Source organism: Anser anser, assembly GCF_964211835.1.
Source record: "Anser anser genome assembly, chromosome: 15".
Lineage (NCBI taxonomy): Eukaryota > Metazoa > Chordata > Aves > Anseriformes > Anatidae > Anser > Anser anser.
This window is the reverse complement of record NC_139736.1, coordinates 9857367-9883782: the sequence shown is the minus strand read 5'-3', so window position 1 is coordinate 9883782 and position 26416 is coordinate 9857367. Positions and strand designations below refer to the sequence as shown.

Sequence of the window (26416 nt, the reverse complement as noted above, 5' to 3'; positions counted from 1 at the left end):
CTGTTTGTCAAGTATGTTAAAAAAAATCAGTAACATATTCCAGTCCTTCCTTAATTGTGTCATCAGCCTCAGAACCATCAATAGCATTGCTGAAATATTTGCCATTAGCTTGTCTAACGAGATTTTGAGTCTAATTCTGTGGCACTAATATTGGTATAATTCTCACCACAAGGAGTAGATCAATTTCCCACCTCTTGTTGTATAGTAAATGCTGATGATCGTGATAGTAAGCACTACAATTGTCATAAATGCATTCTGAAGTTAAACATATAAAAATGGTGTTGATAGTATCATTCATATCACTTTTAGAATGAAGTACAAATATGAATCACCGTAAGGTGGGGCTGCTAGAAAAAAGCTCTTGGAGCCATTGTTGTAGGTATCAAAGCAATGAAAGTAAACTTTATTTATTGTCCATTTTTATGACTATCTAAAATATTAAAAATGAAGTTGACAATAGCATAAGTATTTTGACATCAATCAGTGATTCATTCTTTAAATGCTATATTGCTATAGATAAAACTTCAGTTAAGACCAGAAAAATTAACCCCCCTTTTTTTTCTGAAGATCACTTGTCAAAATAAGAGCAGAAAGATAAACTGTTTGCTGTTACACCTAAGAGAGAGGTTCCTTCCTTATAACTGCAATATTCTTTATCCTCATTTTTTGCAGCAAGCAGCTCCTCTATGCAAAGATGATCAATGCAGCACTGAGCAGTCTAGCTACATACCCATTTGTTCATTAAAACACGCTATCTCATAAACATAACCAAGGAAGGAGGCAACAGTACTTGGCAAGCAAAGTCAGGCTAAGTTGAATTTATCTGAAATGTTCTTACTATGGTCCTGAAAAAATAAAATCACCAAAGATATTGACATATAGAACACTGCTCTGAGTGCATCATTTGAAACAGCAGAACAGTATTTAGTACCCAAAGAAGACAAGTTATCTGAAAATATCAAGTGCTTGATGCTATCTGGGGCATCAGCACCAGCATTATATTTGTTTCACTTCAGTAGTGTGAGTTCCCAGAAAAGTAATTTATGACCATGGTGATTTAACAAAATATGTAAAGATTGAGGCAGATGCAGGGTAAAATGTCCCTCAGCTTGACAAAGGGAGAGGAACTGTAGGGCATAAAAAGGTTCTTTGGCTTTTTCTGTCTCTTTTGTCTTTATTATTATCAAGTCCTTAGAGGGATGGAAGATAAAGGTATATTACTTTTATTAAGATGATCCTTCAGTCCTCCAGACATAGACTGTAAAGCTGTTTTACCAGGTATCATACGGAATTCTCCCCTAGCAGGTTATTCTCAATGCTTTTTCTTAGAATCCATCTATCCCAGCACAACATACATAACCTTTCCTTTGCCAGAGTGCTAAACTTAAACTTGAGAACTGGGAAATGGTCCAGAAGGTCCTGGGTATGCTGTAGTGATAATGCCAAACATTCGGTGTTTTTTCGAAGTGTGACAGCATTACTGAGAAACAGGAAAGTTTCAAATCTTTTTATACAGCTGGAAGCCCAGATGACAGGGAACCAGAGAGACCCAATTAGGATCACACTGATGTGAAACAAAATGACTGCATAGCTCTCAAGATCACATACAACCTCAACCACAAATCAATCTTCTTGCCCCGTTGTGTTACTGGGAATCTAATCTTAAGTCCCCTCATGTTGCTTTATGCAGGTATGTTGCCTCCATTTTCTGAAGCTGTATATGGGGAATAGCATACTTTCCTATAGCTGAGAAAACAGACCTGAAAATGTAAACATGAGAGTAAGACAAACTGAGAAGCTAGTATCAGCATAAATGGAGCCACTTCCCTCCATCTTTGTTTATACCAGCCTCGGTGATATTTGCCTTTCTTAGACATGCAATAGAGCTTGTTTATCTTTCTTCCTTCTGCTAACCCTAGTTAGCTTCCAGTGCAGCTCATGGAAAAGGATACAAGTCTCTATGTTTGCTCCGACAATGTAGCCTGTCACATCAAAGTTGATGCGGATGAATTTGCCCTGTGAAGGAAAAGAAGACATAGGTTGGGCTGTTCTTTCAGGTATGTTGGATTTTACAGCAGTAGCATTTAGCCTGCTTAGTGGTACATATATACTATCTTCTTAAGAATAACATGCTCGATTCCCACCTGCCAGGACAACCTATGGAAAAGACTGAAATGAAGTGACCTTCTCAGACATTCTCACTGCTCACTGATTTGCTCCCACATTTCATCCACGTACTTAGAGGGAACGAAATTCTCCGTAGTGGAACAGGCTATGGAAGCTGTCTATGCCAGCGTCTATTTTATACTTTGATTTCCATAAGGTCAATTAAGGAATAGGATTAGGTCTGCCTGACTCCCTCCGCTGAGGGATCCCCAGACTCTGCAGGGAATCAGCAGCAGTAGGAGCAGAAGGCCCGAAGGGAAAAGAAGCATCTGCCAACACTCCCAGCAAAAAGGGGCATCAAAGAGTGACAGTCCCCAGCTACTATTAGTCCAACTTCAATCTGCATGACTGCTTTCTCGTTTTCTCTTGTAGTCTTTCATTTAACATATTAACTGCTCTTTTTCCATAACAGTCACACCTTCCAAGAAGATGCATGCTCAACAGTGGTGCAAAGGAAAACAAAGTACAGGTTTCATTTGCAGATTTCTGGAGGAGGATATATCCTGGAGCAGGAGTTGACTCTGCATGGCCCACTCATAGACCATTAAATTGTGAAAGTACGATGGCGCTGTCAAGTCCGAGCTTGATTTTTAGTCTTGTATAAGGCCAAATTCCTATTTCAGAGAGGAATTCTAAACAATGTTTCTTAGGGATTAGTTTGGAGAAGCTCTTTAGACAGAAACATTGATGACAAGAAGGCCACTGTTTGTCCATTCTGTTTTAAAAGATGCTGTAGCTCCCCACAATGTAGACCCAACTGGATTTCTCCTACTTACGAATCTGGAGGAGTTGTCATTCTTCACGGTTTTGGCATTTCCAAAAGCTTCAAGAATAGGGTTTGCCTGTAGAAGCTGTTTTTCCAGCTCACCCTAAAATTCATTCAGACTCAGTTAACCCTGAACTTCATAATTACTTATTTAAAAACAGCACATGTACACTGGAGAAAAATGTTGAGAAAGATAATTTAAGTCTCGAAATTTTTGCTGAATACTCCACTTCATGTGGATTTGTTTTCATTCTCTGTTAATCTTTGTGTTTATATATTTGTGCAGTTGATTGCTGTCCTGTATACATGACCCATTTCCAGCCCTGTTGCCTCTGACAGATCAAAGTCTATTAATCTGTTTAGCATCATGACAGGCCTTTCTTTAAAAAAAGGGTCATTCAATGTCAAATATATATATATTTTTTTCAGTTCAATGTCATTTTTAAAGGGATATTCTTAAAGGAACCTCTAGCATATCTTCTTCAAGTTAGTTTATTGAGATCCTTTGCTAGCAAATGACAATGTAATTAGAATAACTTGCCGAGAATCATTTTAATGTAATGCGGCACAAAGCTACAAAGCAGATTTCACCAAGTCTATTAATAATGATTCATGCAAGGCTATTTAGGTTAAATATGGAAATGCACTGATTTATTTCAAACTAGGATAATGAATTCTCATGCAAACACACAAAACTTGTATTATGTTGTTAATTGTGCTTGGTAATTGCTAATGAAACAAATCATGCAATGAAACGAGCATGCATTTAATACTCCTATTTCTAAACAAACCAGTGAAGCTGAAAAAATACTTTGCTTATGAAGACTTTTTTTTTTTAACTTTTCATTCAGCTCTGGACTATGAAGTTACTCGCTTTCACATTTGCTTCTTGTCATCCTGTTTGAGTACTACTCTGCAGTAAGATTACCTCATTTTAAATAACTCAAGCTAAATAACATACAGAAAAAGTCCTTGATAGATAATATGATATCATTTAAATCATTCTAATGAGAAAAAAAATCAACATTTAGGTTGAATATAGAGGCAATAATTTGGAAAACAACAGCTCTTTCCCAATCAGTGTGCAAAACTGGTAACCTTCTAAATGCCATTTCTGAATGTCTTATAACTTACGTGGGAATGATGAGACTACCTCAAAAATATAGTAAAAAAAAAAGAAAATAATGGAACAGTTTGTTAACAAATGGCTAAGCTTGTCTGCATGGTCACAAGATGGGAGAATGAGCACCCTCCCAAGCATAGTTCTTTTAAGAGCTAAGGCGTAAAGCAAGTCCGCGGAACTACACAGAGTTGCCTGGGCCATCAATTAAGTTTTATTTTTTTATTTTTACAGAGAGCTTGTCAAATGAAGTAATAAATTACCTAAGGGGCAAAACTTTGTTGTAGTCAAAATTTGAGAAACAGCAGTCAGAATGAGGGGGAAAAAGGGGTAATACAAAAAAAAATCCATATGCCTGGCATACAAACAAAAAGAAGCCAGCAAACCTGCCTGTTTTCCTAACGCACTGATATGCTGGATGTCACACCACAACATAGGAGGGCCCCCAAGGGCCTGTGAGAAACTGCCATAACACACCTGCAGTTACACACTGCAGTGGGAATTGCTCAGTTATACATCATAGCAGCAAGCTAGGAGCATGCTAACTTTTGCAGATGTGAACAATTCTTTACAGTTACATGAAAATGTCATTGTAAGCAATATCAAATGGAAAGCATGCAGCCAAACAAATCAATCAAACATGGTGAAGTTTAGGAATTATTTCACAACAGTCCTAGAAAGTTCAACCTGAAGCATGGAAAGCATTTAGGTATTTTCATTCAGAAATCACATTGCTCAATTTCAGGCTGAGTGGCTCTTTCAGGATCGTGGGAAATTTCATTCAAACTACGGCAATTTGAACACACACGTATAGGAGAGAGTGATATTTGAGAGATGACCCTGCCTGTGTCAGACCTCATTCTTTACCATGGAGCCTGACACAGTTAGGGTTGATTTGTGAGAGCATTTGGTGCTATTGTTGCTTTTCATCATATCATACAACATATTTCAACAAAATCTCTCTTAAATTTTTGAGGTGCAACAATAGCATGCAGATCTACACTCAGTGCCTTAAACACACATCAAACAGTCTAAGTTACTCACGTAAGAAAAAGATGGACCTTGCTGTATTGAATAATGTGGTATAAAACAAGTGTCAGTATCATTTCCATTACACAGACATTTTTATTGTTTTTCCTGTATTAAAATAACCAATACACAATTTCCATGCAAATAAACCAGAAAAACAAACAAACAAAAATCTATTGCAGACATACCAAGAGTACAAATACAAGTAGCATGTATAGAGTATTTTAACTGAAGAAAAAAAAAACGTGAAGCAAAGGGATGGGATTTGGATCCAGTCCCAGGTCAGTCTCCCAGGACCAGACAAGGACAGATATTTTTAGGGTAAATCCCCAGTTCTTTTCTGGTGCAATGGAGGCATTTTGCTATTCATTATTTTTTTAATGACTGAAATTGCAATGTCAGTAGTCCCAGTCACTGAATTACTATTTGTCAACATGTTATAGAACAATTTAGACTTTCTCTCAGCCCCCATCTGGTGGATATTTGCCTTCAGGTCTCTCTCAGAGCCAGTTTGATCCTGAGACTCATGTAGTTCCCCAGGGGAGTCAGCAGCAACTACAGTTACATACCCATTAGGAATGGCCCTGAAACCACAAGTTCATTTCCCCCAGCCACTGAGAAGGACTCGGCAGGATGAAATCCGTTTTTTTTTTTGCATAAACATTCAACAAAGGAAAACTATGCCCTTGGTCTTGGACTGTTTCCACCAACTTGAATCACAGATTTCTAGAAAATACTGCCCTAAGGGACATCTACTCCCTCCCTTGCCCTGAAGCAGAATACGCTGTATGTAAACAACAATTACTCATGGTGGAAGAGGCCAGGCTCTGTGCTCTGGAGTCTTCTATCCTCAGGCATACAGGATAGGCAAGTCCCAGCACAGGTGTGGTCACAAGATTTTTACTTTGTTTTTCACTACCCTATTAATTCCTTATTTTGGACCCAGTCTTGCATTTGGGATGCACTGAAATGTCTTCCTGAATTAAGCCTGTTTTGTCATAAAAGTTAATTGCTACCTTTTTTTTTTTCCCCAGAAGTTTTTGAGTAACATAAAAAAGGCTGGAAATGGTTGAAATGACTTAGGACCTCAAGTTGCATCAATGAAAACAGCAAAGAAGGTGAGAGCCTCAGCCACACCAACGATTTCAGGGAACTGGGTAGGCATAAGCTCTTATGGTTCAGAGCAAAATGTTGAACTTTAATCACTAAAGCAAGATTATTGCAAATTTTGAAGCAACAAAGTACTTTATAGAAAATGTGCCTTTCAAAATTGTTCTGTATCAACACCATAAATAGAAACGATAGTTTTTATATTGAAACTTTTGGCTAGTTCATAAAAAAATTGCGTGCTAACAAAGCCAATCAACTCTTCAGAAGTCTAAAAGTTGATATATGTTTTTGTAATGCAGATGGACGATGTTTTAGTTAAAGGTTTTCCTAAAGTTCTTATTTGCCAGAAGCCAAGGGTAAAATAAGGACCCAAGCCCTTGCAGACTTCAAGGCCTTCATGTTAGGATATAAATAAGTACTATGCATATAGAAAGCTATGAATATTTCTCTTCTAGGAAAGTACATTCTGATTTGATGCCTAACAGGGTGTCAAACAAAAGTGTTTTTTTCCATAAACATACAGCTGTGACATAATTGTGTACTCTTAATATGTCGACTACTTGGCAAGCCACAGACATTGACTTGCTGTTAGCAATCAGCTCAGTACAGTCCTAACAGGCACAAAGGAGAGTTGAATACAGAAAAGCTCACTTACAGTGATGCTGGTGTCCTTTTTGCCCTTATGTGATGAAGCAACAACAGCCAGGTACTGAATGACCTTTTTGGTATTTTCTGTCTTGCCAGCACCAGATTCACCTCTGAGGAAAAAGAAAATAAAACAAAAGAAGGTAACTGGTGGACTCCTGCCATTTGATGAGTTTGTTGTATAAAGACAAGACTAGAAACTGCCTGGCTCAGTATTTATCCCTGAACATGGTCTCTCCAAACCCACTTGACTTCAGCATGCAAAGAACACGGTATCAGAGCTGTATCTCTGTCCCATTAGTATTTTGATTGGACATTGGGCCATGTAAGGCAATTCTAAAGCACTTTTGTACAGCGCTTCATCTTGCTTTGGCAGTGTCTAAACATTTATGAGAACTGGGGCTGGCAGGGAATCTGCTCATATTTTAAGACCCAAAAAAATGCAACATTAACTATAATGTGGTACAAGAGTAAGAAAAAACATCAACAGTAATTGAACAGTTTTCTCATCTGAAACACTGGTATTAAAGCAAACTGACCGATTATATCAATGCTGTAGAATAAGGGAATGATACTGCCTTATCTGATCTCCATGATCTTCAGACTTTCCTTGACCTCTGTAAGACCGGAGCTGGCACTGCCAGAGTTGTCCCAGCTAACCAGGTAGCAGGGGACTTAATGTGGGGACATTTCTGACCAGCAGAAGCGTCATCCTGGCTGTGCTCTGTGCAGTGTCTCTTGGGAAGCAGGAAGGTGGTATTAACTTTCTACCTCCCAGAGGATTTCCGGAGTTAAGTTTATTTACAACTCTTAAGCCCTCTCTTAAAGTAAAATGCTGGTTTTCTAAGTATAAATACAAGGACCAAATTTACAGTCTTTTCTCGGAATTAAAACCATTTCCAGCCTACTTGTCCCTCTCTGTCACATTTCATTGTCTCACTTCTTCTAGATATCTTTGGCTCTGATGATTATATGGACTAAGATGTTTTTATCCTGTCCTGTCTCAGCAGTCAGAAAGTGCATTACTGTGGGTGTGGATGTAGTAAGTTAGTTCTTTCAACTCTATCAAGCTAGTGCTGTGAGGAGGGCAACAGTCTACATGTAAGTTGGACATCTCTCTCTTTGGGTTTGAATCTAAGTGGATTTAAAAATAAAATGAACAATACATATAAAAGCCCTATGGATATTTGTCAACTCTTTTGAAGCTGAAACTATTTAGCCGGATCCATTGCAGTTCTGCTTCTTTTCCTAATTAGGAAGTAGAGGAGTTAATTTTCCCTACCAAGGGACCAGTGAAAAATGGATGTTAAAAATATGAGTAAGTGCTAGGCAGAACTTTAAAGATGGGATGACATTGATGTAAACCTTAGAAAACCAGAAACAATTCCTGCCCAAGGTACACATGATAAGTGCTTCTTCTGACTTTTAGAGTTTTAACCAGAACTAATTGAGACGAGTATGTTCCTTATCATCAGACCTGGGGTAATTTGTGCAGTTTAGAGGTTGGATTCAACCCTGCCTGGACTTCAGTGCTAAAACATTTCCATGTTTTACTGATAAAAATTAAGTGTCCTGGGAACTATTCCAAACTAAGCACACCAATTTGAAGACATAGGCATACTAAGTTTTCAAATAAATTTACCTTGCAACTTTGATACTTTGGAATAAAAGTAAAAACTTTCTTCAAACAAACCCTAGACTTTGAACTATTCTATTTTATTAAAGGTTATTTGTAGTTCATCACTACATGAATTGCATTTCCTTTCTCCCAGGGCAACAGTGCCCATCATTTGGCTTTCCCTGAATCCCTGTGAGTATTACCATATAAGGCATCATTTCACTTGTAATTATCCTACCATACTGCAATGCTGAAGTTGCTTAACGTTTTGTTCTGTGCTTGCTTTCCTTAACTCTTTGCTCCTGCATGAGCTGAGGGTTTTCCTATTTTCTGCAGCTACTCTTTGAGGCTTTAACTTCCTTTTGAAGTGGACAATAAAAAATTCTTCAACATGAAATGGAAATGCTTCAAAACAAAATGGAAAACAGACAGGATCTCAACAGCTGCAAGGAAGAAAAAAATCTCTAAGGTCATTAAGTAATGAAGAATCATGTCCATAGCTGATGAACACTTCTAATTTTTCAGCACATCAGATCATTTTTAAATGTCCTTGGCAACACGCAGGTCTGATAAGCAAGTATTAATTAAACAACATTACTCTGAAGGATGCATCAGAGCTGTATGACAAGGTCTAGACTTCATCTCAGTGATAAAATACCATGTGTTTGAAAACTAAGTAATGAGGAGGAATAGCTAAATCGGGTTCAATGCCTTTACACATCAAGAAGCTTACACTTACAAGGGAAAAGACCCAGGAGGAGGAGAGCATGTGACTCTCAGCTCCCTTCATAGGTGAATGAAACTCTTCCTATAACTATTGAGCTGCAGCAGAATTGGTCATGCTATTTTTTTCTCTGCATCTTTCTTGCAGTACCATCATTTCTGGGATGGCAGAAGCAACTTTTATTGTGAAATGACATGCAGAATCCCACCTGTTTAAAAATTGGCATGCTGTCTTCATTCTCAGTGATTCAATTGTTAAAGACCGGCCTTTTTCTTGCAAGCCTCTTGCAAGCAGTGATTTCGGCATGAACCATAACCAGTGGGGTTCCTCCCAGGAGGCATCTTCTGAGTGCCTGTTTTCCTCAGTCTTGTATCCCAAATCATGTTCCAAATGGGAATTTCATCATGCAAACTCTGTTAACCACTGTCCTAATCATCATCTTTTGGAAGCAGACCGATCATTTGTTTAACTGAAATATCTCAAGTCATTCTTGTTGCCTGCCATACAGAGGCAGCACATTTATTGCCAGAGCAGTTCTTTGCAACCAGCTCAGGTGGGCAATGCAATCTAACAAACAAACAAACAAAAAATAACAGCAAAAGCAGTTCCTGTTGCTCAGTTGTGATCAGTTCAATAGCAGTATTTAATCTGCTTCCCATACATATTTTCCTCCCAAGAAACTACCTTCCTTTCCCAGAGTAAAAAAGTTCACTAGGCTTACAGGCTTGCTCTGATAAAAAAAAACCAAACTCCAATTGTGTGGCATAGCTTAAATTTATTTCCCCTTTGTTTCTTGCCAGGATTTGTTTTTGGAACACTGTAAAGGATTTAAAGCACATAGCCCCCCATATAGTGCTCATCTATAACAGTTTTTTGTGCTATACAAGCTACTAAATCCTCCATGACTCCATTGCCTTCACCTTACATGAAAATTGTCGTAGTTCAAATAGGTTTCCAAATTAGTACAAGTTGAGAGTGGGAAGCTGGCCCCACTGTTGTGGGGTGAGCCCAGTGTGTAGCTAGGACTACTGAATGTTTGGGCATAACAGGGAAAAAAATATTTTCAGAAGTGGATTTTTTATTGAAAACTTGAGAGCTTTCTATATTAATATTATGATATACGACTTAGTTTAATTCCGCTTTTGGAAACATCTAAAAAGTTACAGAAGGATTTATTTTCAGCATTTGTTTCATCAAGCAATGAACCACAAAATTGACCATTCACACATCCCTTAATCTAGCTACCCTGGCACTGCGGGAAGCCTCTGTGCATAGAGCAGTCAATGAGGTGCTCCAAATCACATTAGGGCTTGGCAGGCTGCAGTATGAGATGTGCAAAGATAATGAAAATCTTTGTCCTAGACCATCTGAATCCCCCCAGAGACCTTGCTCAGAAGCCAACCCACTGATCCTCCTAGTTTGCTTATAAAAAAATTCCCAAAGGAGGCCAAGCTGTTTTGGCACCAAGCTCCACCTCGGGTCTAAAGCTACACAAGATAACCATGTGGGAGAAGAGCCAGGCAGCAATGTGTGCCAGCTCCAGCCTTTGAGATTTAGTGGGCTGGGAAAGAAGAGTTTAGCTCTCTTGTGGAGGAGGCTTTGCCTTACAGAACTTTGCAATCTGGAGGATGTCCTGGGTGTCTCTGCTTCTTGACACGTGCCAGGGGAGAAAGCAGGTGGGGGTCACAGGGCCCGGTGAGGCTCTGGACAGTTTGCCCAGAAAGAGGGAGGAAGGGGGAAATGGCAGGATGGTCACTGCCTTACTCAGAATTTTGTCTGTTGCTATGCCAAATTAAGTGGAATCAGTACCCTGCTACCATATGTTTTGATAGAGGCTAATCAAATAAAGTGAGCATATATAAAAAAAGTAAAAGCTAATGAAAAACTATTTGATTACATGTACAAATCGAGTGTTTAACAAACATTTGTTTTCTTAGGCTTCACATTTCCCCTATGCTTAGAGTTTTGATCAGATTTTTTTCCTCCTTCATTCAAGGCCAATTTTTGCTTAATTAAGGCTCGTGCCTGACACTTTTAGCCACATCTGGTTTCCAGAAAACAATATTCTACCCTCTCTTTTCAGGAAGTAGTTAAAATATTGTAACTCCAAGATCAGACAGGTGTAAGAGCAGATCTTTAAAGCATTTATGTGCTTAGCTATGCGAATAAGTACCTGTGGAATTTTGAGTAAAAAAAAAAAACTTCTAAAAATTCCATCAGCATCCATTTGTATCTTTAGAAATCAAAACATAAAGGCCAGAAGTCTCCTTTGAGAGCTGGTGCCTTAAGTTGGAAGAAACTTGAAAAGTCACAAGCCTCTTCACTGGCCATTGCTTAGTTGCTGATGCACCGAGGCTGCTCAGGTCCCCAAGTGACTGGATAGTTATTCCTATTTGTTTTCTCCCTTCAGCAACACCTAATGTTCTGGTCCACAGCACCCAGGCCCTCAGCATGGTCTTTGCAAGAGTGAGTTCAGAATACTTCACGGCCAACTCAGATGTCAAAGAGGAGACACTACAGCGGGGTATTTCAGGGAATCCCAAGAGGCAGGCAGAGGAGGGGAGGCTGCCCAAAGCAGCATGGGGACTGAAACACGAAGATGGACAAGTATTAACTACCTGGATTTCCAGACATATGGAATAATGAGATTTCATACCCTTAGTGCAGAAGCATACGCTATGTTATGTTATGTTAAGTTATGATAATGATGTAATAATCCTTATATCTACATTTTTAACAATTTAGGTAGCAGGCTTTGGAAAGCTTGAGTCTACAGCTGTTTAAAGAAAAGATCCCAGCTGATCAGTGCCATGAGATCTTCAGTTGTTGTTTTATTTTTTAGGGAAAAAGATAATTTCTTAGAGTTTTTAGCAATTATAAAATAATGTGAATTGTTTGTGCTTGAACACTGCCTAGCTGAAAGCCAAGTGAACTTTCTTGTTTCTGTACAGCCAAATAAGGCCAAAAAGGATGATAAACAAGTAGTCGTTAAAGCTGTGTACAATGATTTTAGCTTGACTAATCTTGATTTAAAAGACCAGCGAGAGCAATATTTCAAGCCATGGGTCACGATGCCCATCCAATATACAGCAGTTACTCCAAATGTGGCTGTTTTCAAAGTGGGAAAGACATTTCACTCTCTCTATTTTATGCCTTAGTGGGGTGAAACACATAATGTTTCCAGCTTCTAGGTGGAAAAAAAAAGGTATTCTTATATTCAATACATATGGTAGCTGTCAGAATTAGAATCCTTAAAGGATTTTCATTAACAAAAAATCATAGGTTTGCCGAAGAAAGTTAGTTTCTTAAAAATCCTAATATTCCAAGGTTAAAAGAAGATCTGAAGAGTTACTAATGGAAAAATAAACTAAAGTACAGGAATAGAAGGAGGAAATGCATATTGCAAATTAGTCTTCATTACCATGACATGTTTCATCCTGGGAAAAAGTGTGATGTGAATTTTTATTTCATCTTTGCGTCAATTTTAGATTTGGTATTGGTTTTCATGTATTTTTGGACAGATTCTTGACTGATACACTGTCATGTAATGAAATCTGGTCACAAGAGAGGTCAGAGCTATGCTAGCCTTTAAGGTACTGTGTACAGTACGTGATTTGTACTTCTTAAATGATTAATTTGTTCAAGTCATCAGTGGCACTCACAAATACCTGTATGGCTGGTGATCACTAGCACTACTTTTTAAAAACTGTAGTATAAATATTCAGTCAGTCAGTAGCCACATTTTTATGGATGACCTTCCAAAACCAATTCGGTTTGGGATTGTGATGTGTATTTGCAATATAGGACAGACTACAGCATCACAGCATGATCCTGCTATAAACAATATGCATGCCATCTTCTACAAACAAGAATTTGATTTCACATGAATCAGATCCTACCCTTGATTGGCAGAACTGGAAGATGCCTAATACAACAAACACAAAATTAAGCCAAAAGCATTCTCGATGGCATTCAAGTAATAAACCCAACTGACTAGCCATAGAGAAATGCAGACATGGTCAAAATTGCAGGACAGATAGAAGATCCCCATCCAATTAAGGAGCCTGAGTGTTTTGCAGAAGTGGCTAGGAATGATAAACCTAGGAAAGGATTTTGAGGAGCAGTAAGTTGTGCACAGCAAGTGTTATTATATTAAAATCTCTGCCTGACCCATGGTCACAATGTGGCACCGCCTGAGCACTGGCAGGCCAAAACTCAAAGAGGAGGCCTTCAGCAACTCAGGACTCAGAAAAATAAGGGCTTTCAGAACAGGGCTGGCTTAGTTGCTATTTCACTATTGCCTAAAGCGACTACATCAAGACTACAGAAAGGTTCGATCCATACAATGTGCACTTTAGCCAGCACGCCATGGCCTTGCACACAGGCGGGCTGTGCCAGCAGGGAGGTGCCTGGTGTTGGTTGTTCTGGCTGCACTACATGCAAACAGTACAAAACAACATGAACTTAAGGGTCACATTTTTTATAACAACAACTGATTTAGGATATGTTGGTAAGCTACCAACACTTACAGATGAAAAGCTGCTCAGTAGATACCCAGGATGCTCCGTGTTCCTCAGTTTTCTGTTTCCTTTAGGGAACTCTTAAAGATCTCCTGTTCTCCCTAGACACAGTTTTACAACTACGGTCTCCGGCTGGTTGTTGTAAGCTCTAAATCTCTGAATTAAGAAAGTCAGTGTAAAGCAATAAGTTTGTGCGTTAAAAACTTCCTATGACATTGATACCTGCTTCTTTTTTCATCAACAGGTAAATCTTGGACTGGAGTTCAGGCTCATTGAAGGTGAGAATATATAGTTCCATCAAAATCGGAATTGATTTTGAATATGGAAAGACATAATAATACTGAGATATACTAAAATGGATGAGTTTACTTACGTGCACAGGATAGACTGGTCTTCTCGATCTGTGAATAAAGAAAAAAATCCATTAGGGAAAATGGCTAAGTCCTGACAGAAGCTGTTATATTTATAAGGACTTACATTGAGCAGTCTAGACCTTCCAAACTCTGGCAATTCATGATTAGTCAAAAATACAGGGTTCAGATCTTACATAATTTGCCTTCATATTTAAATAAGCATCTCTAATGGAAATATTTTGGACAAAAAAAAAAAAGAACAAAAGGTTAATAGTTCAAAAATATTTTTTGCAAATTCCATTAGAGATGAACTATAATGAGGACAGCAAGAGGATCAGGCTCTCTATAAGAAGATTATAATTGATAATTTCAAGCCTGAAACTCAAGTTTTTACTATGCTTATGAAGTATGGCTAGCAGCCCACTTCAGACAAAGTCTGGATAGATAAGGCATCAAAAACTAAAATGTTTGAAGCTGGCTATGGAAAGCTTTAGATTTTGAAAGCAGATCAGTCCAAATAACTGAATGATGTACTCAATATATTTTATTTCATATTTAGAGATAACTTTTTATCAAGAGGACCGATAATTTCTGTAAGGTATCCTCCAAAGACTGAGACAAAACAAGATACTTCACGTATTTTACAAAAGCATATCAGCAAGAACATAAGTATTCTTCATATTTTACCATGAACAGGATTATCAAACACATACTGGATGAAAAATTATAAAAAGGTGAGCCAAAGTCTCCACTTCTACTGTGTAAGGCATTTAAGAGGTTTCTGTGCAGCAGAGTCCAATATGCCGCAATGCTGCAGCACATTTTAGGATTACATCAAAGCTCCATAATCTTGCCATGTACCTCCCTGTTCATGCATTTGGAGTCTAAGTTTCTCTTTACCTACAGAACTTTTACACAGAATTTTCTACCAAAAGGCTGATATCAGGTTAAGCTTAGGCTGTAATAGACAGTGAAAACACACTGAAGTTTCATAATGTGCTCCATAACACTAAAGTATTTCCCAAAGCTCTACTGAAAAGTCTGTGATAAAGGGAGGCTTTACAATTTGCCTCTGTGGAAAGATGTGTGTCTAGCACATTTACTGTGATCACTTCTGAAACAGAACTCTTTTTTTTTTTTTTCACCATGGGAATGGTCAAACTCTGGCACAGGTTGCCGAGAGAGGTGTGGTAACTCCACCCTTGGACACAGCTACAGGTAGACTTGATCAAGGCTCTGAGCAACCTGCCCTTGCGTGGAAGTTGGCCCTTCTTTGAGTGTGGCTGCCTCAATCTGCCATGTACAGACTGTAATATTTACCAGATGGAGAGCACACATTTGACCAGGGAAGCCTCTGGGCAAAGGTTAAGACCCAAAACCCTTCCTCATTTTATTCAGCGTGTTGGATGACTTGCAGGGCTACCTATCTGGTTGCTTGCCCTTATCGCTGACCCTGTATGTAATAAATGCCATGAGATAAACAAGCTTTCTGTACTGTGTAAAGATAATGGAGATAAATTCAACCTATTAAGCTTACAAGTTGTAATTGCTGCCTGGACCACAGCCAGCCTAGGAAAATCAGTAGTGGTTTCTGCTCTGGTGTGGATTGATATTAAACAACTGTATTTAGTCCCAGTTCTCCAGTAACATTTGAGCAGATGCTATAACATTGACTGCTTTATTGATCACTTCCACAGCAAATGGCACCACTTTACCACTTTAGTCAGTAAATTGGTGTAAAATGAATCATTACATTGCTGTTGGAGGTATTTGTCAGCAATTAACATTGCAGGACTCTTCCACGTACACATTTTGGAGAAGAGGAACTGTGAGCCATGTTTACTTTTTGCTGCAAGATACTGAGCTAGGCTTTCTCTTAGGTTAAAAAAAGTGAGAACACAGTAAGATTTTGCTAAAAATACACTGTTGTGTAAATAGAAACCATGGGCATATATTGATATTACATCACAAACTCATAAATACCATAAAGAAAACAAAATTGACTCCTTGATACAGAGTTGCCAGTGGAAATTCTGAGCTCAGGGAACATTTGAAAAAATCAGTTTCCTCCAAGCCAAGTGTTTTCTCACTTCTCTTTGCTGCCCATTGCTGCCCCTCTTTTCCTCCCCAGTAAGTGACAGACCCCTCTTGAAGGTGTCTCATAAACTGGCCCACCACAGGAGTTTGCACAAGTGCATGTATATGGGCAGCTTGGCTAAAATGTAAGAAAAAAGGAATGGGAAGGTCAGGAGTTACACCAAGTGCCCTCTGGGCCAGTGAACAGACCATACAAGCCAAGCAGGAGGTACTGAATTTCTTCAAACTCAGACAGCCCAGCCCCTTGTGCAGGTACTGGAAACAAAGCAGAATAAGGAGGAAAAGGAGAGAAGGGTGAGTCTTTGGTGTGCTGCCAGAGGCAAGGTCTACTAGCTCCCCAAGAAGGAAAGGGTGCCTCTGGTGAAGCGGCACTGTGTGACACTAATATGCAACCTGAGGGCTACTGGGATTCTTAGAGGGAAAAGGAAAACTTCGTTTTCAGCTTTCTCTTGTAATCCCAAATGGCTTCTGGGATCATACCTGTGCAATTTGATCATTCCCTGTAGGTGAGCTGCCCCATGGCATTCTTGCAGAACTCTGTGAGGGAGCAGTGAGAAAAAGCTCCTTTCTTGGTCACTGGACTTAGCCCCTTCAAATGTCCTGTATACTTGGCAGCCATATGAAGTTCTGAAGTTTTAAGCCCTATGTTGCTGAGCTGTGCATCCTGTCCTGCGAAACCTCACACCAATAAACTGACCTATGCACATTCATGGAATGAGAATGCCTGAAAATGCTATATTACCTTCAGAAGTTTTAACAAATTGCAACAGTAAGGATGGAACGTATCAGGAAACCTAATCCTAATTTGTTATGCCATGATCTGCAAATACCTGCCTCATTTACTTTCCAGGACTCTCCAGATTGATTGCTTCTATTTCTGTTCTGGAATATTTTATTCTATGTAGGAAGGATTGTACCCTGTTTTAGGAGTCTGCAACTTTATGTGGGTCAATTTATCAGAAGAAAATGACTCACAAAATAAAGCTACTTAAGTATAATTTCAGGGGTTTACGAAGTATCAAAATATGTTTGCTATCTTCCAAAATCTCTTTGGTTAATTCCTTTTTTGAAAGATTGATACTACCTGGAAGACTATCCTATCCTGTATTTCTATACCCCCTCTATGTCCATATTAGACATTTTGGATATTTCTGTGTTTTCTCCTCAGCTCTAACAACATACAGACCTACTTCACAGTCTAAAAGCCACTAGCTTTCCTAACCCTGCAACTGACTTTTTTTTTTTCTTTTTTTTTTCTGGAATCTGCTTCACTTTTTCAGCAAACACCTCCAGTCTGCTTGTAAGAATCATATGCCCCTCTGTTCTCAATAGACCAGCTAGTTCTGCTTAATCACAAACAAAATCAGATGGTTTATCACAATGAAGCAGCAAGTTGGCAGCTTTACCATAAAAGGGAAAAACAGACTGAAGCCATGCTCCAACACTCGCTTACTGCTTCTTTACATTTGTTAATAACCACACTGCCTAAAGGGGACATTTCTGTACAGTCCTGCTAAGGACACAGTAAACAGCTGGCTTTTCACAGCAGCCTCCTTTTCTAGGACCTTGGGAACTGTGCTCCCCTCCCATACCTCCCAGTAACTACCAGGTTGTTTGTTTTTCCATCTTTAACTCAAGCTTGCTTACAAAGTCGTTGCATAAAAATGGCTTTGCAGAAAATAGATAAGTTTCTCAGAGTTGCAGGAAGCCTCAGTATGTCTTCTCTATATCATTTATTGCTAGAGCACTTAATAAAAATCTAATCTTCCACGTTAACATTTTATATCTATTATTACTGCTACATAACCTGACCTTTTGCATTTGTGCTGTTTACTGCTCATTTGCTGTTTGCCACCTGTAGCGGAGATGGCAGAAGGCAGCAGAATTACTCATTCTTACTGGACCAGTGTCTGAGCTCAGCCACCACTGGAAGCTGGCAGTGGTGCAGGAAGCCATCCATCCACCCACCTCTGGCTCCTCTTCCCTGCCCTGCGCTGCTCTCTCTTACATGAAGGCATGATGCAGCAGCAAGGCTGGCGTGCACTTTAAAACTGTCCCAGCAAAAAGCAAGGGGTGATTGTAACCTGGAACAGTTCTGTGTGATGACTGAGTGAAGAATAATGCTGACAGTGTTGGAATAAGGGGGTTGCATAGCAGCTGCGCTCCTGGAAAGCTACTGCCTCCGTAACACAGGAGAGAGAGGTGAGTACAGAAGCATAGGGTGTTTTTTTATGATCACAGTCTCTAAGTGTAGTAGTAGTCAGCTAGCTGGTCTGTAAAGGCGGTTAGTTCAGTGAGGTAGCTCCTGGGGCCAGATACACACATAAAATGTTCTCTTGGAATATTATATTCTCCTGGATTTTTAGATGAAAGAAAAATTCTTGTTCTGTATGGAAATGAGCATGAAAGAATGACTGTGCCTGGGCCATAATTGTACTGCATTAGTGACATGTGGTAAACTGCAGATTCAACAAGACATTCAGCACCCCAGTTTGAGCATGGCAGAGCATGGCTGTGATTTGGAAAAGATCACCAGTCCTCATAACAACCTGGTGCATGTGGGCATTTTATCTCTGTCCAGCCAACATCTCCATTAATTCCCACGTCCTGTGAGAAGTCAGCTTTTCCGCATATTTGGAAGAAAGTCCAATTATCTGATTTCTGTTAACCATGACTAAGTGTTACTACCAGAACAACTTTGATAGGACTTAAGCATCATCCCTAAGGAATACATTAACCAAGTAAGTCTCAAAAGCAGAGGAGGGGCACAGAGTGCCCTGCTCGTGCCTTTTGCTGGATATTTGTGCCAATAGAGAGGCTGAGAATATGAAGGGTTTTAATTCCCAGCTGATGAACCTGCAACAGGAAAATCTACAGACGCTATGGCTTGGTTCACTGAGATACAGAGGTTCCTTCGGGCATCTGAACAAGCTGACTGCTCTTGGCCAAGCAGCCCTGGTCAAGCAGTACTAGCATGTAATTCTTCAGTCTCATGAACCTAAGATATATTTTACTTTGGCAAGAAGAAACTATGCAAGTTTCCCAGATAAGGAGCAATACTGAAATTTCACAAGGAAAACATTCAGTGCCCCGATCCATGTTTATGAGTAAGAATTTCTGTTTATACTCCATTTGTAAACATGCTAACAAAGACCTACAAAGCATTCTGTGCCTATATGTATTGCGTGCACACACACACACAATTACATTGATGACTACTTTCACCACTCCAGTGTGAATACAATTTGGCTGAATAACTAGAGTTATTTTGAGGTTTGGTTTAGTTTTATGCACAAAATATGAGTCTGTTTTTCCAAACAAAAGCACAGCTTTAAAAGCAGCTGGGGCCCTCCTCAGAGATGGAGAGACTCCAAAGTGGCATGTGCAAGTAAATAAGCAAGAAAAGCGTAGGTGTCCTGGGCTTGTGATGCAAGCTGTTGTGGGAAGGCTCCCCGGCTGCCGTGCCAGCTGTGCCTGGTTGGGATGGGAGACAGCAGAAGAGCTCCCTCTTAAATGTTCAGCTTATGATCTGTTCCCTCCTCCTTTTTTATTCCCTTCCTTCCTATTTGTTCTCCCCCTCTTCTTTGCTGCCAGGAAGTTTTCCTTGCAAAAGGGACACAAATCCTGAGGCGTGAAGCTTCCCCAGGAGTCGGTAGGGTCAGGACATTATTCCAAGCACCAAAAAAGTGAAGAGAATGAAGGAAAAGCATACAGTTGTGCTGCCTCCTCCTCCCAGCACCCAGCCTGACAGGCACAGCTGAATCCCTGCTGTTCTAGGTGCAGTTAATGGCCACAGTGAAGGGCAACAAAGCTCAGGTGGCTTCAGCAGGGCATGTTAGGAAGAACAGGAGAGAAAAAGAGTGAAAGAGGTCCTTATGCTGCTGGGATCAGGCAGAGAACTGATACTGTTTTCATCTTAAGCAGAAAAATTGTGCATACTTCTATGGTGAAACAATTCTTATTTTTTAGCATAGGTATAGTATTATGTTCTTTTCTGCAGGTAGTTTGAGGTCCTTCCTAGGTGTTTTTTCCCCCCGTCACATTTTTAGGGGACAAACAGCAGAGTTCTGCACTGCTGAATGGGAGAATACTGCTAAGCTTCTTGCAGAGCTTCCACATGAGGCTTGCTGCTTAAAGGATTTGGGGAAAAGTAGACTGTTCTGGCTTCAGGGGCTGTTCAGAGCCCTTTGCAGTGCTGTATGCAGAGCACTGAGCTTGAGAGATGACCTAGAAGACAAATATGTGACTGTAGCTTACAGGGATCTGCTTATACCAAGTAAGTTTCTTTTAGCTGTGGCTCCACCAGAAATTAGACTTACTGCATCATGTTATTCTAAAAGCTTGCACCTGCCCACTTAGCCCTAAATATTTTATGTGCCTGTCTTCATGAATAACTGCTGTTACATTAAGGAAGGAAGGAAGTCTGTTTTCACTGTGTCTGGTATTGCTATGTTATTGATCCTCATTTGCTGCACCGTAATTCTGCCTTCAGGGATGCCTTCATAAAATAAGCTGACATAGTTCCAGAAAAGAAATGTCACATAAGCAATAGGAAGAAAAGAGTTGCTATTGTAAGGCAGATATGTAGTTCTCTGCGTTTAGAGTTGAATTAATTCAAGCACTTGTATGTCTGAAAAAGTAAGATCCTGAAGTTAGGAACCAAAGTTACTATTAGCTGCTCAACTTAAATTTAAGTAAATGATCTTCAGGAATTTTAAGGTTTTTGTTATCTGGATTATTTTGTTAGCATTACTGTTAGTACATATAAGTACTCAAGACTGCTGGGGGGAGAAAAGAAGATGTTTATTGTTTTTCCCCAGTCAGACTTGAAACTCATAAACCTAAAAGCCTTAAGCTCCAAATCAGGCAGCCCTAACCTTTGGGGCTGAGCCATAGTCACCTGCAGGATCAGGCCCCTAATGAGGGCATTTAAATCTCAAAGCATTCTGCATCCTCCTGGTTCTCTGGAGCACCCAAGGTTGCAGCAGGATGGCAACCAGTCATGTCCCTGCAGCCTGTAGGTGCTGCAGCCTCTATGTTCACCTCTGTAGCTTTTTTGTCCCTAAGCAATCTTTCACTAGAACAACATCCCCTTGGTCTGTCAGTAGTGACTGCGGAAATTCCCTGTGAATTTCTAAGGTTTCATTTGTACACTTTGCAGTCTCCTTTCCTGCTCTGTTAGGAAACAGAGCACATCAAAACTCAGGACTCCAAAGCATTAGGCAGTTAATGAAAGTAGCCCCGAAATGTTATTTGAATTTGCTTGCTAGGAGAGAGAGAAGCAATGCCGACAGATGCAGCAGCGTTAGCAGCTAACTTTGGAATAGTCTCCACTGGTGGAAAGGGAGCGTTTTCCATGCCCGTATTTGCCAAAACTATTTGCTCAACTTTGAAACCTTCCCACATGCCTCGACACAGATGGGTAAAAGGATTGTTTTTCCTTTTTGAGTCACAGTGTTTGTGGACTGCCGTTCCTGCCAAAGAATTCCTCCGAAACTTCTCGAAAGGCCGTGTCTCCCTCTGGATCAGACCTTTTCTGACTGTGCTTCTTGCAGGAGCACATGTGGAGCTCTCAGTTGTTTTCTCCCACATTATGGTGCAGAGATTTCTAAGAACAGCAGCATTAAACTCGCCTACCTTGCAGCATGCTCCTGTAGGCTGTGTCCGCAATAGCATAGATGTGGGGTGGCATTTCGTGCCTCTTCTTTCCCTTGTACATGTCAATAATCTTCTCTGAATAAATGGGCAGCTGTTTGTATGGATTTATCACAACACAGAAGAGACCTGAATAAGTCTGCAAGAAAATTCAAATAAAAACGGGAATCAATATCACGTACTGTCTCTATCTCGCGAAACACAGGCATCAGTTGCATTGAACTATAACAGCATTTTAGCAAATAACACTTTCTTTTGTATATCACTTAGCTTGACAAATGAGGCTGTAATTTTTGGATGTACATGTATGGATGCAGTTTCCAAGTGCACAAATATTTATTTCTAATAAGCAAACAGTCAGAAAGCATGTGAATTTAGCTGCCTGTAGAAACACCATGCATCGATTTGATGTTGCCGGTTTCTTTTTACTTTAGCTATTTTCAGTACATAGTGAATCACCCTTATTTGTGATGACATTACTCTAGTGGTTCATAATATTTCTTCGTATGTGTATTTGAATACTGGAATTCATTCTTTACTCAGGCAGGTGTCAAATTTTGTAAATCTTAAATAAGAAACTTGGTTTGATGTTGCAAAGTCATTTTTAAAAAGATGATGTGACTACCATGTAGCAGTAATAATTGAAGTGAGTCCTTGAAAAAAATTACTCAATTTCCAAATAGATGTTTTATTAGAAATGTCCTATGCCTTCGCTATGTAACTATTTCTGTAAGAGATTCAAGGAAAATTGTTTTATATTTAAGGTTTACTGAAGGTATTCATATAAAAATATGTATGTAAACAAGCAAGAACAGTGGCTAGCAGTTGATAACTGTTCATCCAGGTTTTGTTAATTTTTTAAAATTTTCCTTTATTTCAGGAAGCTCCAGCTATCGAACTGAGAACAGAAGTAATAGCACCTGATAGTAGATGATGACCCACATCACAAATGGTTACCAAAAGTAAGTAATTTTCAAGGGTTTAATAAATAAACACAAAAATTATTAATAATAATAATAAAAAGTGAGATTATAGCTGCAGCCTTTAAGCCAGCTGTTAATTTTAAAACCATGCCAATCTGGGGGAAAAAAAAAAAGAAATAATGAAATTGTGTTCTTTATAACTTAGACATAAGGTGTTGGTATTCCCCCGCTGCGTGAGTGAGTGGTTTGTGGTGCTCAGCTGCTGCCTTGCCCTAACCTTGGGGCTGTGTCCAAGGATGGCTCAAGCCACCTAGGCTCCCCCATTAGGAACCAGGGCAGCGCAGGACTGTAAAATGCCATCTCGGAGGCTCGGATCTGGGCACAGGGATTTCCCTTTCCTGACCATATTAGGAAATGGCACAACACAGTCTCGGCACAGCCTGAGCACTTTATATGGTATTCAGCAAACAGGGCGAGAGCATCCATCAGCTCCTAGCAGTGAGGAGCAGGTTGGGTGCTCCGTGCTGGGCAGGAGAACGTCTGGCGTGCTTTGGCTGTTGATGAGGGCCTCTCCTACTTTTTACAGGTTGTGATTGTGTTTCCATGTGCTCAAGTGAGATAACTAGAAAACGGAGTTCAGGATCTTCTTCAGCTCTTGATATCCCCAAGCTAAAAACTTTGCTATGGAAGGTAAATCATTACTGTGCTGGCTTTTCATTGACACCAGAGCTTAGGATGAAACTCTGTGCTAATTGTATTGAAATGAACTTTATTGCTGCAGGGATGACACAGTTGAAAAGGGCTATAATCTTTATACCAGAATAACCTCAAGGCCCTAAATGGAAGGACAATAATGCCTTTTTTTTCAGTAGAAATAGAGTTACTGTATATCCTCAGCTAATAATTCCCAAGTAAGTAAAATAATATGAGAGTAAATTTCTGATTCAGAAAATTAATTAGGCCTCACTTCCCTGAGATTTATAGACATTTTCCTGACTTTCATCATGCAGAGTCCAAATGCCCCTATATAGCTATCTATTTGCACTTGTAAGAGCTAATTTGGAGGCACAAGAAGCAGGTTACTAAAGGGAAATAGCCTGAGCTGACAAAGTTCAGGAATCCCCATTTCTGACTGGCCTGTGAGTGATACCTTCTCTCACCTGAGGGAAGTTAACCAAGACTTTGTGGTTTCACCACTCATAATTCTAGGTCTCTACTTTGCAAAGATTTGGGGAAAACAGATTAATATATGCAGTATTTTGAAGGCAAAGAAACCAGTTGGCTAAGCATGGGCTTTAAAGTGGTGAATTTGAAGTTTCTGTGCTTTGGATTATTCTCCTGGGTTATGGTCCCTCCTGGGAGGGGGGCCTGCCATCGTGTCCCTCCTGGGGGATCTGAAGGCAGGACCTGGTCTGAAGTATTTTAGGGATACTGTCTGCACATGACTGCTGTCTCTTGGACAGCCACCACTGATTGGTATGTAAGAGAGATTGATGCAAATACACGCGTCTATGTTGTAAATGTCTAAATTTAGGCAGAAGAATCCCGCCACTGGCTCCACCATGCATATATAATTTTCTGTAGACAAGAAACCATTCTGCACTGTTGAGCAAAGACTGAATGAATAGTGCCTGTGAATGCAGGTACAAGAAACTTGATTCTGCTTGCAAATCCATTGAAGCTAAGATGCTATTTTATTTATGTTTATACCATCATTTTTAGTCTAATTTCTGCACGGACAAGACAGATTCTGTTTGTTTTAAACAATGTGAAACAGGAGTTTGCCTTTCTTCAAGTAACTCCGATGAAGAAAAAGGCCAGGGTGTTCTTCCAGTCTATGGTCACTCTGAATTACTGTACTCAATCTTTTCTATTTAGTAATGTTTAATTTAAATGCAAGAGTATGTAATTTATTTATTTATTTTTCCTTCTAGGTTGGCTTTTTTTCCTGTAGTGTAATGGGGAATCCTTGCTTGCATCAGTGATGCTCTGAAGGCAAGAATATTAAGGTCATGTTTTCCTTGTATGTGTGGGACTCCAAGGGAGGCAATGTTGGCAGTGCTTGGCAAAGGGAGGAGATGGTGGTTTACAGTTAGTTTTGCAAATGGATGAGAACAGAGCCAAAAATTCTGTTTGTTTTTAGGGCTTTTTTTTTTTTTAACCTCAAAAGGTATGACATATGACAGTGTTTAGCAGGGCAGTACTGTGTAAGGCTGGACATTTTTAAAGCAGTTTTAGGTTTCCTGAAAATACTAAGAACTTGTAATATGAGTAAAAGTAATTTCTTTATAACTGTTCATTTTCCACCATCTTAAAATGTGGTCTCTTGAGACAGAGGCTAATTTCAGGTACACGTCAAGTTTGGACTCAATGAAAACAAATTTTAAAGCAGTGGATGGTGCAATTAAATTATCTCCCTCTTCATGCAAAAAGTGGAAGCTCCACAAAACCCTACAAAGTAAACTGACTGCAAGTCCTGAAATATCTAGTCAGTGTTATTTAATACAAACAAACACCACCCCCCACCTTTTATCACTCTAAACAACTAGTAATTCTTTTTAAATCTTGGAACAGCACAAAGCAATTCTGGACAAATTCCATTTCAGTAATTAATGCTTTGTGCTCTAATATAATAATAATACATAGCTCCCTCTGTTCACCTGCAAACATAGAATCCAATAAACTCAGATCTGAAAGTGTGGAAAGTCTAGCTTCTTTCAGGCATCTTGATGATGTGCGTTTTAGTACATTCCTGCAGGAAAGATCTTGAGCTTTAGCTCTTTTAAGTTGTGCATTACAAAGGGTTTCGTTGTTGTACTATATATAACTGTCTTATTTTCTGCTTCATTTCCTACCTTCCAATTTAGCATTCCTCATGTTAAAGCGAGCTCTACTCCTGCCTCCAAAACCACGTTACTTAAGCTCTGTGCTTTCTTTCATTCACCAGTGGTCTGTCATGCAAGTAAAATTTCCATAGATTGAAACTATTGATGACTTCTCTACAATGTAGCACAGGGATTATCCATGTAAAATCAAAGGTAACTGCTAAGTTCTGTGGAAACTTCCTGGGGTTTCTTACTGTGCAGTTTGTAACTATTGGCACAGCTACGCTACAGGGTTGTTAATGGCAAAATATGCTGGTGTTAACACACTCGTGTGGATTGGAAGACAGAAGAATCTTGGCCCTACATCACATTAACGAGAGGAGATTGCAATTTGCCCAGGCTTGTCTGATCTGTGAGTTGACCAACAGGGAGAAAAAAAAATCAATGTTGTAGTAGCTGTGTCTTTCATTCAGTATTGCACTGAAGGATAGGAGTACCCAATTGGATTCTGGTGGGATCACTTGTTTATTCAAACATAAGGTTTTACTCAAGAACTCACCAAACCAGAACTTCTCAGCTGTCTTTCAGTGGGAGTTTTGCCTGAGAAAAGACTACATGGCATGGCTTTTCTGTATGTTCTCTTTTTAAGTTACTGCTGGAGCATATGAACTGGAACCTTCTCAAGTTTCCATTCAAGTCATTGAAAAGCCCCTACTGACCTTCAGAGCATGAGGACTGAGGTGGTGGTTAACTATTAGTGGGTACTCTCCAAATGACATCATCATTTCAGAATTAGCAAGCTTTGGGGAAGAAACCTTCACACGTTTTAATTTAGTTGAATAAAGAAGCAATTATTAAAGAGGCA

The 26416-nt window shown here is 39.6% G+C and overlaps 1 protein-coding gene and 1 long non-coding RNA gene across 5 annotated transcripts in view; one reads left to right on the top strand and one right to left on the bottom strand.

Annotated features, from left to right (window-relative positions):
- Positions 1-26416, bottom strand: part of MYH11 (myosin heavy chain 11) — a 60780-nt gene that overhangs the window by 27620 nt on the left and 6744 nt on the right. For 2 of the 4 annotated variants that reach the window (XM_083800123.1, XM_083800121.1), the window contains exons 3-8: positions 21786-21942; positions 14072-14099; positions 6847-6949; positions 5097-5117; positions 2943-3035; positions 1953-2016 (exon numbers count right to left, since the gene is read on the bottom strand). In XM_083800123.1, coding sequence (XP_083656249.1) covers positions 1953-2016; positions 2943-3035; positions 5097-5117; positions 6847-6949; positions 14072-14099; positions 21786-21942 — 466 coding nt within the window. The remainder of the gene's footprint in view (positions 1-1952; positions 2017-2942; positions 3036-5096; positions 5118-6846; positions 6950-14071; positions 14100-21785; positions 21943-26416) is intronic. The other 2 variants (XM_083800124.1, XM_083800122.1) reach the window with 1 other exon arrangement.
- On the top strand, positions 7-25764 carry LOC310882031. Its single transcript, XR_014572785.1, has 7 exons — positions 7-2057; positions 6116-6199; positions 13943-13976; positions 14611-18350; positions 22684-22765; positions 23313-23416; positions 24661-25764. It is a non-coding gene; the product is annotated as an uncharacterized lncRNA (long non-coding RNA).